The 14,601-nt window shown below is 35.8% G+C and overlaps 1 protein-coding gene across 1 annotated transcript in view; it reads left to right on the top strand.

Annotated features, from left to right (window-relative positions):
• The window catches only part of TRHDE (thyrotropin releasing hormone degrading enzyme), a 419,741-nt gene that overhangs the window by 194,661 nt on the left and 210,479 nt on the right, over positions 1-14,601 (top strand). Inside the window, exons 4-5 of the mRNA XM_017870740.1 lie at positions 8,597-8,751; positions 11,891-12,004. Of these exons, the coding sequence (XP_017726229.1) occupies positions 8,597-8,751; positions 11,891-12,004 (269 nt within the window). The remainder of the gene's footprint in view (positions 1-8,596; positions 8,752-11,890; positions 12,005-14,601) is intronic.

Here is a 14,601-nt window from a genome sequence, read left to right as displayed (position 1 = left end):
GAACTTGAAAGCTAAGCTTCTGAATACAAGTAGTGCTGATGAAAGGTCTGTTAGAATCCACAATGTGTAGCTGAAACTAGTCTGTTTTAAATGAATGATGCCCAAATAAAAGTCCATCAGGAGAAAATGTATTTTGCTTTAAAACTTTGAAGGACTGACTCCTAAATTTGGTAGAAATGTATCTAAGGATAGCAAAGTTTAAACTTCTTTGTCAAACAAACTGAAAACAGTCATTCAGAACCTAATTGGTTTATTAGTAAAATCTTGAGAATATACCCTTGAAAGGAAGAAAAGAATGGTAGTTCTCATTTTATAAATAATAGTTGTAGGTTACTTCTATAAATTTTATCTTATTACTATTACTATTTCAAATGTAGTTTATATTTTTACTAGCCCCATATATTAATCTTCAGAGCAAGATGTTCCATTTTTTATTCTTAAACACAAAGGCGTATAGACAGTCTTGAGCAACAGCCAGTCATGGTATAATCAAAATACAACTTTTTTTTTTTTTTTTTAACCTATGCCTTTAAAATTAATGTCCCTGGATGATAATATGGGCATATCCTATAATGTTTTCTGGCTCATTCTTAAGTAGGATCTATGTTGTTTTAAATCACAAGATAAAATTTTAATTTGAAAATTAAAATCTATAATGGAACATATTAACCTAAACTTCATCTTTCTTTGAAGATAAGACTCCTCCTCCTCTCTTTCCTGAGGCCTGTGATGCATTCGATTCCCCAGAGTGGGGAAGGACTGGAAAGATCTCAAATAGTGATAACATTTATCTTGCTTACTATGTAGGACTAAATGCTTTACGTGGTATAACTCATTTAATCTTCACAGCAACTTGCACAGCGGGTACTGTTAATATCCCCATGCTATCAATAAGGAAGTGAAAGCTGAGAGAGGTTAAACAATGTGGGTTTGGGTCCCAAACCCAGTATGGACTCCACAACTTGCAGCTTTAAACATTATATCCATTGCCTTCTGCCAATAAGATCTGAGGAGCAGAGCTGGAAAAATAACTTGGATTGTGATTGAGATGCTACTAGAGTACAGCCTGGTGATAACATTGAAGGTAAAATTCAAAGGGTGAAATGGGGCGGGACACAGAAATAAGAGTTAGGTCAGAAGGCTGCAGATTTGAGCACAAGATGGTTTGGGGTTGGAAGAATCAGTATGCATAGAGCCCATCTGTGAATCGTGAGGGAATGCATCTAAGTGACACTTTGCATAGGAGTAGAGAGGTGATTTAGAAGAGCTGCAGAGTTCTTTACATGGCAGAGTGAAACCGTGGAATTCATGACCAGAACTGTTGAACCAAAGGCCCTTTCCTGGGTGGTGTTGATAGTGGTTATACATCTGTGTGGCTTAGGATTGCAGGCAAAACTAGTTGTAAGCTATATTTACCATGACTTGCCATCACAAGGTAGCTATTCATTTATTTTGCAATTACCTTTTGAACATTAGCCATGCGCTTGGTACTATGCTAGCACTGCAAATGCAATGATTAAGATTAAAACTGCCCTGTCTTCCTGGATTGGGTTGATGTTTCAGCTTAGATATTAATTTTCTTCAACTTTTCCTGGTCATTTGATCAAATGTATTCTGCCTCCAACTCTGTTATTCTTTAACATATTATGTGTAATTTTCATGATAGTCCCAATTGCAGTCTCATATTATCTATTTGTCTATTTGTGTATTATTTGGCCCCCTGCCCTACTTGCATTCCCCAACCCCTCAAAACTGGAACATGAGCTTGGACATAGCAGCATCTTTGTTAGTCTCCTTCTCTGCTCAAACAGAATAAGGACTTAGCAAACTTTATTGAATGAATGAATGAATGAATGCCTGATTCAAAGAAGTACATTACATGTACAAGGAAAACCAGAAAGAACAAATTTATAGAATTTATTCTGTTCTGAAACCACAACTTCTAATATGAATATATGGCACTTTAGATTTTCTGAGCAAAAATATCTTACATCCCATCAGAGACCAGTGCTGCTTTTCAGGAAGATGCCACATGCCCTGACTACACTAGTGGCTCAGCAGCAGGTCTGTTTTCTGCCGAGGCATGGAGGGATTGGCTGCTGAGGTGATGCTCCTGAATTGCTGGGATATTTATTTCTTCAGCATTAAAACTCTTGTCTTCCAGGACTTTCTATCCCTTTTCCCCTCAGGATTAAGGTTGAAGTCTGGGGCATTCAGGTTCTGATCTTATTACAGACTTTGTTATGAATCTCAAATTAGCTAAATAAATGGATGACAAATCTAGAATGAACTGATAAGTTTGAGTGTGGAAAACTAGAAGGCAGAAATTGGCTGGTGAAGAAATATTGCCAGGAAAAGTCAGTACTATAGGTAGTATGACTTAGGCAAAAGGAAAGTATGAGAGAAAGTAGGACAATTGATAACTATCTGAGGTCACATATCAGAGAGCATCTCCTGTACTCTTCTCACACTTAGAGTGCGGAGTGTGAGCTTGATCATGTAGCGGAGAATATCTGAGCTGGAGGATACCAGACTCTTTCGCACTGGAGCCAGGGCGTAGAGGAGCTCAAAGCAGGGGCAAAGCACCTTATTCTGGACTGACTATCATGACCTGTGAGATAAGAATCTGACTGTGGCAGACAGGAGAGAACTGATGTTGTACACATTTTTGTTGGTGATTATTTAATAATCTGCAATATATTAGAGTACATTTCTAACTTACAAGGTTATGCATCAGAAGGGTAATAAGGCAACACTTTCACTAATGCTGGAGACTGGATTTCAGTTAGTATATACTATTGAACAGACCTCATTTAGTGATTCTTTGGACCTTTTGCAAAGTTGTGAAGTTTCTCCCTGCATGATGTTCTCAGGGCAATGGGCCATTTTATTTTATGAGGGCGGACTTTCCCTAGAGGGCAAAATAAAGCTGCAAGGCTTTCTTAACTTTCCTTTAGTATGTACTATTTCACCAGATTAAAAGGGGAGAGGCTTACACAAGGAGGCACAGCACACTGGGGGCCTATTAAATAGCAGTCTACTATAAGATGCTTAGATATTTTCATCTAGTGTTCAAAGAGAGCAGTCTGGGCATGTGGGTGGTGATGGATGATGTTAAAGTGGATGAGAACACTCAAATAAGTAGCAGAGTAAGTATCTTAGTCCATTTATGTTACTATAACCAAATACCCGAGACTGGGTAATTTACAAATAATAGAAATTTATTTCTTATAATCCCGGAGGCTGAGAAGTCCAAGATATGGCACAGGCCAGTTTGCTGTCTGGTAGGGTCTACTCTCTGCTTTCAAGATGACTCTTTGTTGCTGCATTCTCCAGAGGGGATGAATATTGTGTCTTCAGATGGCAGAAGAGACCTATAGAGATGACATTTCAGTGTGAATTTCAGAAAGGACACATTTAAATCATAGCAGTTAGTAAAACAAAGCAACACAGAAGCCACAGATGTAAATCCTGGAAACTTTGATTTTCAAAAGTCAGAGAGTGGCAAGAAAATGAAAAACAAAACAGAACAAAACAAGAAGAAAGGCTCATCTGAGAAGTGGAGGAAAAACATGGATATTCTGTTATTATAGACACTAGCCTACCATATGATCATTCTCAGCAATGCCAAAAAAAGATGAGTTCTGAGAAGTGTCCATGAGAGTTTGTGAATTTAGTTATTCAGAGCTGTTTCAGGATAGTGTTAAGAATAGAAGGCAAATTATAGTGCATTGAGGGTGAGTAGGAGGCAAACAAGTAGAACAAGTCAGATTTTTATGTTAATTTATGTTATCACATTCACTAGTATTATATGAATTATTTCATATCTGTCTATAGTTTTTTGTACTATACCATTTAATTGGAAGCAGACTACTATGCCTACTTTTATCAAGCATTTTCTTTGACTTTCCAAGTAAATTAGATTCTGAAACATTTGAATTTTCTTCTTTTTTCAAGGCATATGAAAGAGTTATGGGTATACATTTTAATGAGTATAGTCTCATAACAAATTTCTTTTGCAAAAATTAAAATAATTTAATTCATTGTGAACTAATGTTATCTGCCTTAAATAAACAAAAGAGTATTTTGTTACTGAGTTTGCTTTTTTTTTTTAATAGCTTCATTCAGGTACAGTAATGTACAATAAAACTATCCATATTTAAAGTATGCAATTTGGTGCCTTAACACATGTATACACACAGGAAATTATCACCATAATGAACATATTCATCACTCCCAAAAGTTTCCCGTCGCTATCTTCTAACTCCTCCCATCTTTGTCCCCAGGCAACCTCTGATGTGCTTTCTGACACTATAGATTAGTTTGCATTTTCTGGAATTTTACATAAATGGCATGAATCATACAGTAGATATAGCTTTCTTCTTTTTTTACTCCGTATAACTATTTTGGGATTCAGTCATGTTGTGGACTGTAACCATAGTTCATTTCTTTTTATTGCTGAGTTGTATTTTATTGCATGGATATACCATACTTTATTTATTCACCTATTGATGGACATTTGAGTTGTTCCTAGTTTTTAGCTACTGGAAATAGGCTTTTATGAATATTTGTGTACAAATGTTTGTGTGGATATATACTTGATGTAGGTGCTCTTAAATTATAAACCTGTCATATAAGATTCCTTAAGTTGTGAAGACATAGAACAGAGCCACAATTAAAAATACTTCTCCATAGTTGCTTCAACAAAATCTAAGTTTCTTCAATACACTGTTATAAGGTTAGTAGCATACAATGTTTTCTTTATTTTTTCCCTACTCTGCCATCTATAATCATGGTTCCTCATATTTATTATAAAACCTGTGTATATATAAGAAGCCGTCCTCTACTAGTGATCTGTGTTTTACTCTATTCTTTAATGACTTTAATTTGACTCTGGCTCCATTTGCTGAAGAGTCCTTGTTTGGTTGATCTGTAATCTTGTTACCCAGGCCTGACTTTTGTAACCTCATACCTCTCAATTCCAGTATGTAACCAGCTGCCTGCTTAGGTCACCAGTGCCTGATATCTTTATCACCAGCCTCCAGTTGTTTCCACACCATATCTCCTTATGCTGTTAGTCAGGCTTTTGCTTTCTGACAAATGCACCCAAGTCTACCTTCCTCTTTATTCCAAACTCCTAGACTGCATCTGGCTCATATGTGTAGAGTCTTCTGGCTAAGTTTGAGCCAGTCCAAATCACACAATGTGTGGGGCTTGAATATGCTCGTTAGCTTGCCCCATTATTATTCAACTCCTAGACTAGCATCCTGGCTCATATATATGTGTAAGAGTCTTCATTCCTGTGGCTATTGAGCCAATCCCCACGCGAATCCCGCAATGTGCTGACTTGATAATGCCGGCTTAGCCCTATCTTAGCCCTCATGACCGACTACTCTTGGCTCCTGGAGGACTACAGCTTACAGAATTGCCTCTACTTTGTCACAGGCTTGGATCAGAAGGCTTGTTCATTAGTCACATGTTGCTACAAGTAAATGACACCAGACCTGCTACTGTTGTTGCCATCTACTGGTGACAAAGTTGACACACTGTGGTCCTGTTATCTGGTTTGTTCATACATATTTAGACAAGGTGTTAAGGTAAAATCTTATATAAAAGAATATCTGTTGCTTATGAACTTACAATTCATACCAGTTCTCTGATCTGTGTTCCTTCTCTTTATATATTTCAGCCACATCAACCTTCTTTATCGAGCATATTTGTCTCATTTTCACCTTAGGGCCTTTGCATTTGTTGTCCTCTCTTAGAATGCACTTCCGATTTCAAACAAGCTAGTTTCTACCATTGCTCACATCTCAGATGAAATGTGACTACCTTAGAGAGGGCTGCCTTGACCACACCACACCTACTCCACCAATCAATCAATATCTTACTGTTACATTTTCTTTGTAGCATTTATCATTTACTAATTTTCTCATTCATTTATTACTGGTTAATTGACCTTTTGCACACACTCACATATGCATATAAGCACGATGATGACAGAGAGCAAGGAGCTTGCAGGACAGGGCAAAACCCTGTCTATACTGAGCAAAGGAGATGCTCAATCAGTATTTGTTGTATATGTGAATGCGCAGATTACTTGTTTCTGCCCTTTGATATCCTATTTACCTTTTGAAGTTCAACTTAAGTACCATCTCTTTGAAAACCTCCCCAATCAGATTTGTTTTTTCTCTCGCTTAGCACTCTTAATTCTTCAACTATTACCTCATATTTCCCTTTCTTTTGTGTTATAACTGTTATGCCCTCATGCTTAGTCTAAAATGTAGCAGAAGACGGGGTCATATTTGACTTACTTTAATATACATTTCAGACTTAAGACCACAACCGGCCAGGTGCAATGGCTCAGACCTGTAATCTCAGCACTTTGGGAGGCCAAGGTGGTTAGATCATGAGGTCGGGAGTTCAAGACCAGCCTGGCCAATATCGTGAAACTCTGTCTCTACTAAAAACACAAAAATTAGCTGGGCGTGGTGGTGCATGCCTGTAATCCCAGCTACTCGGGAGGCTGAGGCAGGAAAATCGGTTGAACCCAGGAGGTGGAGGTTGCAGTGAGCCAAGATTGCGCCACTGCACTCTGGCCTGGGCGACAGAGAGAGACTCCATCTCAAACAAACAGAAACAGCAACAGCAAATACCCACAACCAATGCTGAGAAGATATTTTGTAAAGTCAGGAATAAAGAAAAATCAACCTTATTATAAGATTGTTGACTATTTTATTCTTTTTCTTATTTTGAAATATTTAAAGCATGTGGAAAAGAATCAGTAATGTTATAATCAGCACCCATACCACCAACAGTGAAATATTCTTATTAAAAACATAACTTTTTAATTCACTGTGTGACAGTCTTCCATCCTTTTCCCCTCCTTTCTTCCATTAAGCCATCATGACTTTAATGTTTATCATTGCTGTATGTGTGTTTGTGTGTGCATCTTGCCATTACCGTCTCTGTGCATGTGTTCATGTATGAGTATCCATTTACAACACATGGTGTTATTCTACTTGTTTTTAAATAGTGGATGTTATTATAGGGTCATTTTACTCTTCACTTATTTCCTCGATATTCTCTTTCTCAGATTGTCCATGTTGACGTATGTAGTGTTAGAATCTAGTGGTAAGATCAATTGTTTTGATTGCTGTGTAATATTCCTTTATATACCTATTTCTCAGTTTCTTTGTCCTTTACCTTGCTTAAACGCACTTAATTTTCCCTTTTCACCTGTACAAACAATACTATAGTGAACATTCTTATACAATTTCCTGTTGCATCGTAGGGAGTTACCCCAGGGTTGTATCAAGAAGTAGAACTTCTGAGTCAGAGACTGTAAACACTATGCTTGGCATTGTGATTAAAAGCACAGGTGCTGGAACCAGGCTGCTGGGTTCAAATTTCTACCCTGCCACTTACTGACTTTCCCAGGAAGCAAGGAGTGCCAGCTATTTTCAACCTGTTTTCATGAGCATGCGTGCCCTACCTCAATCCCTGGCATTAAGTAGTCAGCATGGCTTAGGTCCTTTTGGCTCTGGAAGGATCTGCCAGAGCCAATTCCTAGCCGCCACTGCCTGATGCTGGAGCCAGTGCCCAGCAGGCCTGTGGCTTCACATGCAATCACCACTTTGCATTTCTGTACCATTTCTCGTCCAGGGAGAGGTTTATTTTTAAGCCTGGAGATGTTTTTTTTGTTTTCCCTTTTAATATTTTATTTATCATCACTATGCCTCTGGAGCAGAGGGAGTACATCAAAGCATGAACTCTTTGTGTCACCATAACCAGAAGTTGATAATACCTCTATGACCTTTTAAAATAAGCACAGATCTTAGAATCATCTATTTGTAGATATTTGGAGCTAGAAGGTATTTTAGAGATAATTAAGGCGAATGACCTTATTTCATAGGTGAGGGAATTGTGGTCTTAAGAAGTTAAGTGATTTACTGATGTTGCATAGCCAGTTGATGACAGAGCCAGACCAGAGTCTGTGGGTCCCCTCAATAGTTTTTAGGGTTTTTTTTTTTCCATTATATCCACTAGCAAAGCCTTCTCTGTAAGATATATTTACATTTAACATCTTTCTTTTAATATAACTGAAAAAATATACTAGAATTTAAGCAAATAGAAAAATAACACCACATTTTAAACCAGATATAAAATGTTTTCTCTTATACAATACTGAGGTAAATGTAAGAATATAGTATTTACTGCATTGAGTCAAATATATTTTCATTAGAAGGCACAACGCCTTTGCCTCTGTAGGTTCCTGCTGCATTTGGTTTCCTTGACTTATGAAATTTATTAGGATGGGCCCATCAATAATGGCACTGATACTTCCAGCTACCTATAGCACTGGGCTTGAAAATGAACTGTGATGAATGGATATGACCAGCATTTGCAGTGATAGCCTATATTTCTGCTGTCATGTAGAAATGGCAGGTAGTTTAATTTGCCAAAAAAAAAAAAAAAAATCACTAAGTCAAATCAAGTATCCCTTATAATTAGGATTTCTGGACATTTTTAGGACATAAATTCAGAATCTGGTGTCTTTGTTAAAGCCTTTGGAACTGTTTTATTTTATTTCTAGATCTTTTAGCTGTGCCTAAGCATCCGTATGCTGCTATGGAGAACTGGGGACTAAGTATTTTTGTGGAACAAAGAATACTGCTGGATCCCAGTGTTTCATCTATTTCTTATTTGCTGGATGTCACCATGGTCATTGTTCATGAGATATGTCACCAGGTATGAGAAAAAGAATCAGGTATAAGTATAATGTAAAAGCTATTGAGAATTATTTTGAATAGCTACATTAAGAGCTAAATTATTATCCTCCCAAATAAGTTTTAATTTTATATGAAGCACTGTGTAGTTCTTTCTGGAAGATATGTCATTTTTCTTCAATCATAGGATAAACAAAAACAAACACCCTGGTCGTATTGAGTAAGCAACTGTCATTGCATTTAGTTGAGCAGTGAGATGGCACTGCCACCCAGCAGCCTCTTTGGAGCCCCTATCTAGTCAGTTATCAACCTTGCTGTATTTTCTTGTGATTATCAGTGTGTATATAGGGTAAGTGCAGTGATGGCAATGATTTATTGCATCGCTGCAAGATGCAGCTGAGTTTTGTGTACGTGTCAAAATTTGCTTTTGCTGAAATCAATTTGTTATTCCCCTTTTCCCACCACATAGACACTTAGTAAGTCTTTCACTAACTCAGCCGTGGACTCTTTGTTCTCAAATGATTGATATTTTTTGTCTTGGCATGTTTAGAAATTCATATGTAAATTAGCCAACTTTGTAGTGAAGCTAAGATAAAATTAATTTCATTTTGATTTTATGCATTTTCTTACAATGAATGGACGGCATTAGATTTCGCAGTGCTTATTTGAATCTTGATTTTAGTGGGAAAAAGTCACTGAAAATAGATGTCCATGCCAACAGAAAGCGATACCTGTCCTGGTTACCAGTATTTATGGATAGCTTTAAACTTATAACACCAGAAATCTCACTGTGATACAGTGTGATTTCAATAAATTATAAACCCCACACCTTTTTGAAAGCTGAAAAAACGAAGGAAAGAGTGATGTGAAAAATGCTGTCAGTGAAAGAAGGTAAACTGTTAAATGCTAATAAATGAATACTGACTTAATGATGAAGTGATGCGGGCCAGACGACCGTTTACATAAATGTCAGCTTTTTTTTTTTTTTTTTTTTTTTTAGACCGAGTCTCACTCTGTCACCCAGGTTGGAGTGCAATGGTGCAATCTTGGCTCACTGCAATCTTCGCCTCCCAGGTTCAAGTGATTCTCGTGCCTCAACTTCCCAAGTAGCTGGACTACAGGTGCCTACCACCATGCCCAGCTAAATTTTTATATTTTTAGTAGAGATGGGGTTTCACCATCTTGGCCAGGCTGGTCTTGAACTTCTTGACCTCAGGTGATCCACCCACCTTGACCTCCCAAAGTGCTGGGATTATAGACCTGAGCCACCATGCCTGGCCCCTAAATGTCAGTTTTTTGCACTGAACCTGTAAGATGTTTGTATCTGCCTTGTTGACCAGATCTCTGAGGTGTGTTCCTTACCCCAGGCTTAAGGGGATCCTTTGCAGAGATGTCTGGGGCTCCTAGTCTGTACTAAAGAGGATGGTTTTGACTGTATATCTTGTAATTATTTGAGACAAATGCAGTTTGCTTTTTGAATGCTCCTATAAATGACAAGTTAGATATATAGTTCTGTTGAAGTGAAAGTGCACTGATAATGTATAATTGTTCGGAGAACTGGATTTCATTTGTTTCATATTCTAAGTTACTTTCTTGTTATAGCTTAGTATTTGTAGGCCACTTACTATGGAGTAAAGAACCAGAAGCTAGGAGAAACACTTAAAATAATTTCCATTGTCATTAACCAATTAATTTCTATGTTACCTTTCCTGCCCGCTGATTTGTAGTCACAATTCTGAAGATAGGATTTCAAGTTACAGGAGAAACATGCATTTTTTATTTAAAAAGTTATTAAAAGATTAAACATTTACTTTGTAGTCCTCAACATACTGAGAGCTGATTTTATTTGTATTTCAATGAGAGATTCTCTTGAAGAATAGATACTTTACTGTTACTATTGAAACTGTCAGCCAAGCTTGTTAATGTGGCTGCTAAAGCCATACATGATCTGGTACTTGTCTGCCTTTCTGGACTCTTTCACGCTTTCCTCCTCCCGGTCCACTATGTTCCAGCTACACAGGTCTTTCTTCTGTTTCTTAAATAGCTCATTCCCACGTAGAGTCTTCACATTAAGGGTTAATTACATGTCCCTGAAATTCTCCTTCCCAAGCCTTTCTCATGACTGGCTCTCCCTTATCATTGAAGTCTAAGCTCAAATGTCACTTGCTTAGAGAGAATGTTTTTGCTTTTACAATGTAAAGCAGTTCCTCCCTCATTCCTGTAGCACTTTGTTAGGATCTGAAATTGCATTGTTCATTTGCTTATTTATTTTTTTATTGTCTACCTCCCCTCAACCCCCATACCTCTACAATAAAATGTCAGCTGCATTAGGAGGAACATTATCTAACTTTTCTTCACTGAATCCTGTCTTTAGGCTAGCTCCTGGCATATAACGTATTTTTTGCTTTTTAATGAGAAAAGAATTCCTTTAACGTTTTCCTGAACTAAGCAAGTTTCAGAATAATACATCATTGTCTAATCAAAATACCTTTTAAAATTACATTATTTTTCATAAAGGCATCTTAGAAATTTTTTTTTGGTCTAAATCTTTATTATAATAGAATCATGGAGAGTCAAGTGTGAGGGACCTCAAAAACCCTTCGTTTCACCAATCAGCAAATATCTTCTCTGAATTGCCTCTGCCACTAGAGGGTGATGCTTACATACCTCCTGTGATGAACTGCTCACTACCTTTCAAGGCAGTATTTTCCCATCTTTGGCCATCTCAGTCTGTTAGAGGGTTTTCTGCATTTTCAGCAGACATTTACCCATGCTAATTTCCATTCATTAGTCCTGGTTTGTCACTTGCAGGGTCACAAGAAACAAGCCTTTCCTCTTCTACATAATAGGTCTTCAAATATTTGAAGACAGCTCTCATCAGTTTTTCTCTCCTGAGCCCTTTCTTCTCCAAGTCAAATATTCTTTTGTGTTCATTGATTATTCTTTTTTGTTCCTCTCTGAAAGCATGTATAAAAAATCTACTGTCGCCCAAGTACTCAAATAAATCAATGTAGTTTTGCCACAACGCATTTTAAGATCACAAAACCAATTGGGGAATTAATTCCAGTTATAATCATCATAGTTTAATAATGCAATTTTAGATAAAATAGTTTGGGGATAGATTCTGTTTGATTTGATGACCATTAATTTTGTTACCGCAGTGGTTTGGTGACCTTGTGACGCCTGTGTGGTGGGAAGACGTGTGGCTGAAGGAAGGGTTTGCTCACTACTTTGAATTTGTTGGTACAGACTACCTCTATCCTGGCTGGAACATGGTAAGTGCCCTTGAATGATTTGAAACTTTTAGTAAAAGGTTGATCTAGTGTTACATTAGGCTTATATCATCGTTAGAGATGGCTAAAGGTACCAACTGATGCATGAAAATGTATCGATAAAATGTAACCAAAAATTTAAATGTTAGTATTCTTCCATAGTCATCTTTTACTTATTAGGAACTATATCATCTGATTTGCTATTCATTAGCTTCAAAATGCCACAATTTACCTAAATAGAAATATTTTCAATTGTAGTATTTTATAGTAAAGGCAAATTGTCCTTTAAAATAAAGAAGTCAAGAGTAATTAATAATATTTTAAATATACAGAATATATCGAACATAGAAAAATGAGGACTTGACATCTCATTGATGAGATAAAACACAAAAACCATCTAAAAGATATGATGTATTATTGTTGTAGATATGTGTATTTTAGGATTAAATGACTTGAAAGAGGTCATTAATTTTATTTATGAAGAGTTATTCATATTATACCTATACTTTAGGAATGTCAGAACTTGAAGAAAGGTTTTTGTGCCTTAAGCTGTGCTGTTATAGGGCATCCTAGAAGAAAAAGTAGAAGGAGGGTGTAGTTTTGCTATATGTCTTTTATGTCAGTTTTCATTTTATATAAGCTTTCACTGATCAATAAGCGGCAGTGTAATTATTAAATAGAACCCAGGATACATATATGTTGTTCTGAAATTAAAATTTTAAATTTATTTAAAGTGGTACTATTAAATTAAGTAAAAATTGCAATGTACCAATACTTATCAACTTCCAAAAGCTGAAATTTTATTTTTGACATAGCATAGGTGATTTTATATACACACACACACACACACACACACACATATACACATACATATATATACTATATATATGTTCTTTTAAACCACTTTATTGACGCAAGATTGACATACAAAATGCTGTACATATTTAATGTATGCAACTTGATGAGTTTGGAGATAAGTGTACATAGTGTACATTCATAAAACAAATGGTCACCTTTTGTTTTATGCCATAGATGTATTCATCACCTCTAAAATTTTCTTCCTGTCTTCTTTACTTATTGTTATTTGGTGGTAAGAATGCAACATGAAATCTGCCCTTCAGCAAGTTTTCAGGTGTATGATACAGAATTATTGAATATACACATTATGCTGTACAGTAGATCTCTAGGACTTACTCATCTTGCATGACTGAAGCTTTGTACCCTTTGTCTAATACATCCTTGTTTCCTCCTCACCCAAGCCTCTGGCAACCACCATTTTATTCTCTGCTTCCATGAATTTGACTATTTTAAATTCCTTATACAAGTGGAATTATGTAGTATTTGTCTATTTTATCTCACTTGGCCTGATGTCCCAAGTTCACTCATGTTGTTACGAATGGCAGAATTTCTTGTTTTTAAAGGTAGAATAGTATTCTCATGCATGTATACACCGCATTTTCTTTATCCATTCATCTGTCAGTGGATAGATTGCTTCCAAAAATATTTTATACTGCTCCCTTTTGATGTTCTAAAGTATTAATAGGCAGTTATCTACTTGTTATTGTTGCAAGTATAATTCGAAGAACACATAAACCAAGGTAAAATATGAAAGCATCTGTAAGTCATCATATAACTTCTCCAACATAAATTTAACTGACTCCTGCTAAGAAAAAAAAATGAAATTACTTTAACGAAAATGTGAAGATAATAATACCATATCAACGTGTTTTAATTATTTTCATGCAATTTTACCAATATTTTATGAAGGCAAAATGATTCAGTTGCACAAATGTACAAGATAAGTTTATTTGATTTATGTGCCTAGGTATTTATAGATGTATAACATAATTTTAATATCTTAATTGAAGTGTTTTATTTTGGCATTCAAATTAACAATGCTTTAAATAACTTTGAAGAAAAATCATCAATACAATGTCATATTATTGAAAGTATTCTTTAAAAAATGTGTAATTTTAAAATGTAAATATTTACAGTGACTGAAACATCTCCAAAAGTATCTTTTGGGTTTTGATGACTTTCAACCAACTTTGTTTAAATTTCTTATTTAATTTTTATTATGCTGTGGATTATTACTGATTTATAATTTTATTATGTTTCAATATTAAAAGATGTCCTTATTACAAGTGACATGTTATGCATAGGTATTGCTTTTTTCAGCTCATTCAGACACTTGTGATAAAATTCTTTCTATTCTTTCTATTCACCATTATGAAAAATACATCTTAGATTTAAAAGTAGTCAACAGAATTATAGATGGGGTGAAAACTGACAGCTTTTGATTGTTTTAGCATGGTAATATATCTTCAGTTTCAGTGTCCTCATTCCAAATTTTGTCTTTGAATGACTTTTCATATTTCTTCATCATTTTATCAGTTACATTCTAAATATAGGAATTCTGGAAAATATTTTTTAGAGGTATTGAAAATGAACACAGAGGGTAATAAGACAACTGAGATTTTGTTCTTAATTGAACACAGACCATGCATTAGAAGTATAAAAACCTAGAGGTTAGTCAGATATAAGATTTGATTACTTCTAAATCCATATTTAATAATTAAGAAATGAAAACTAATGACAGA

The sequence above is a fragment of the Rhinopithecus bieti genome, unplaced genomic scaffold, assembly GCF_001698545.2.
Source record: "Rhinopithecus bieti isolate Rb0 unplaced genomic scaffold, ASM169854v2 scaffold_5324, whole genome shotgun sequence".
NCBI classification, from domain to species: domain Eukaryota; kingdom Metazoa; phylum Chordata; class Mammalia; order Primates; family Cercopithecidae; genus Rhinopithecus; species Rhinopithecus bieti.
The sequence above is the reverse complement of the archived record's forward strand: the minus strand, read 5'-3'. Positions and strand labels throughout refer to the sequence as shown.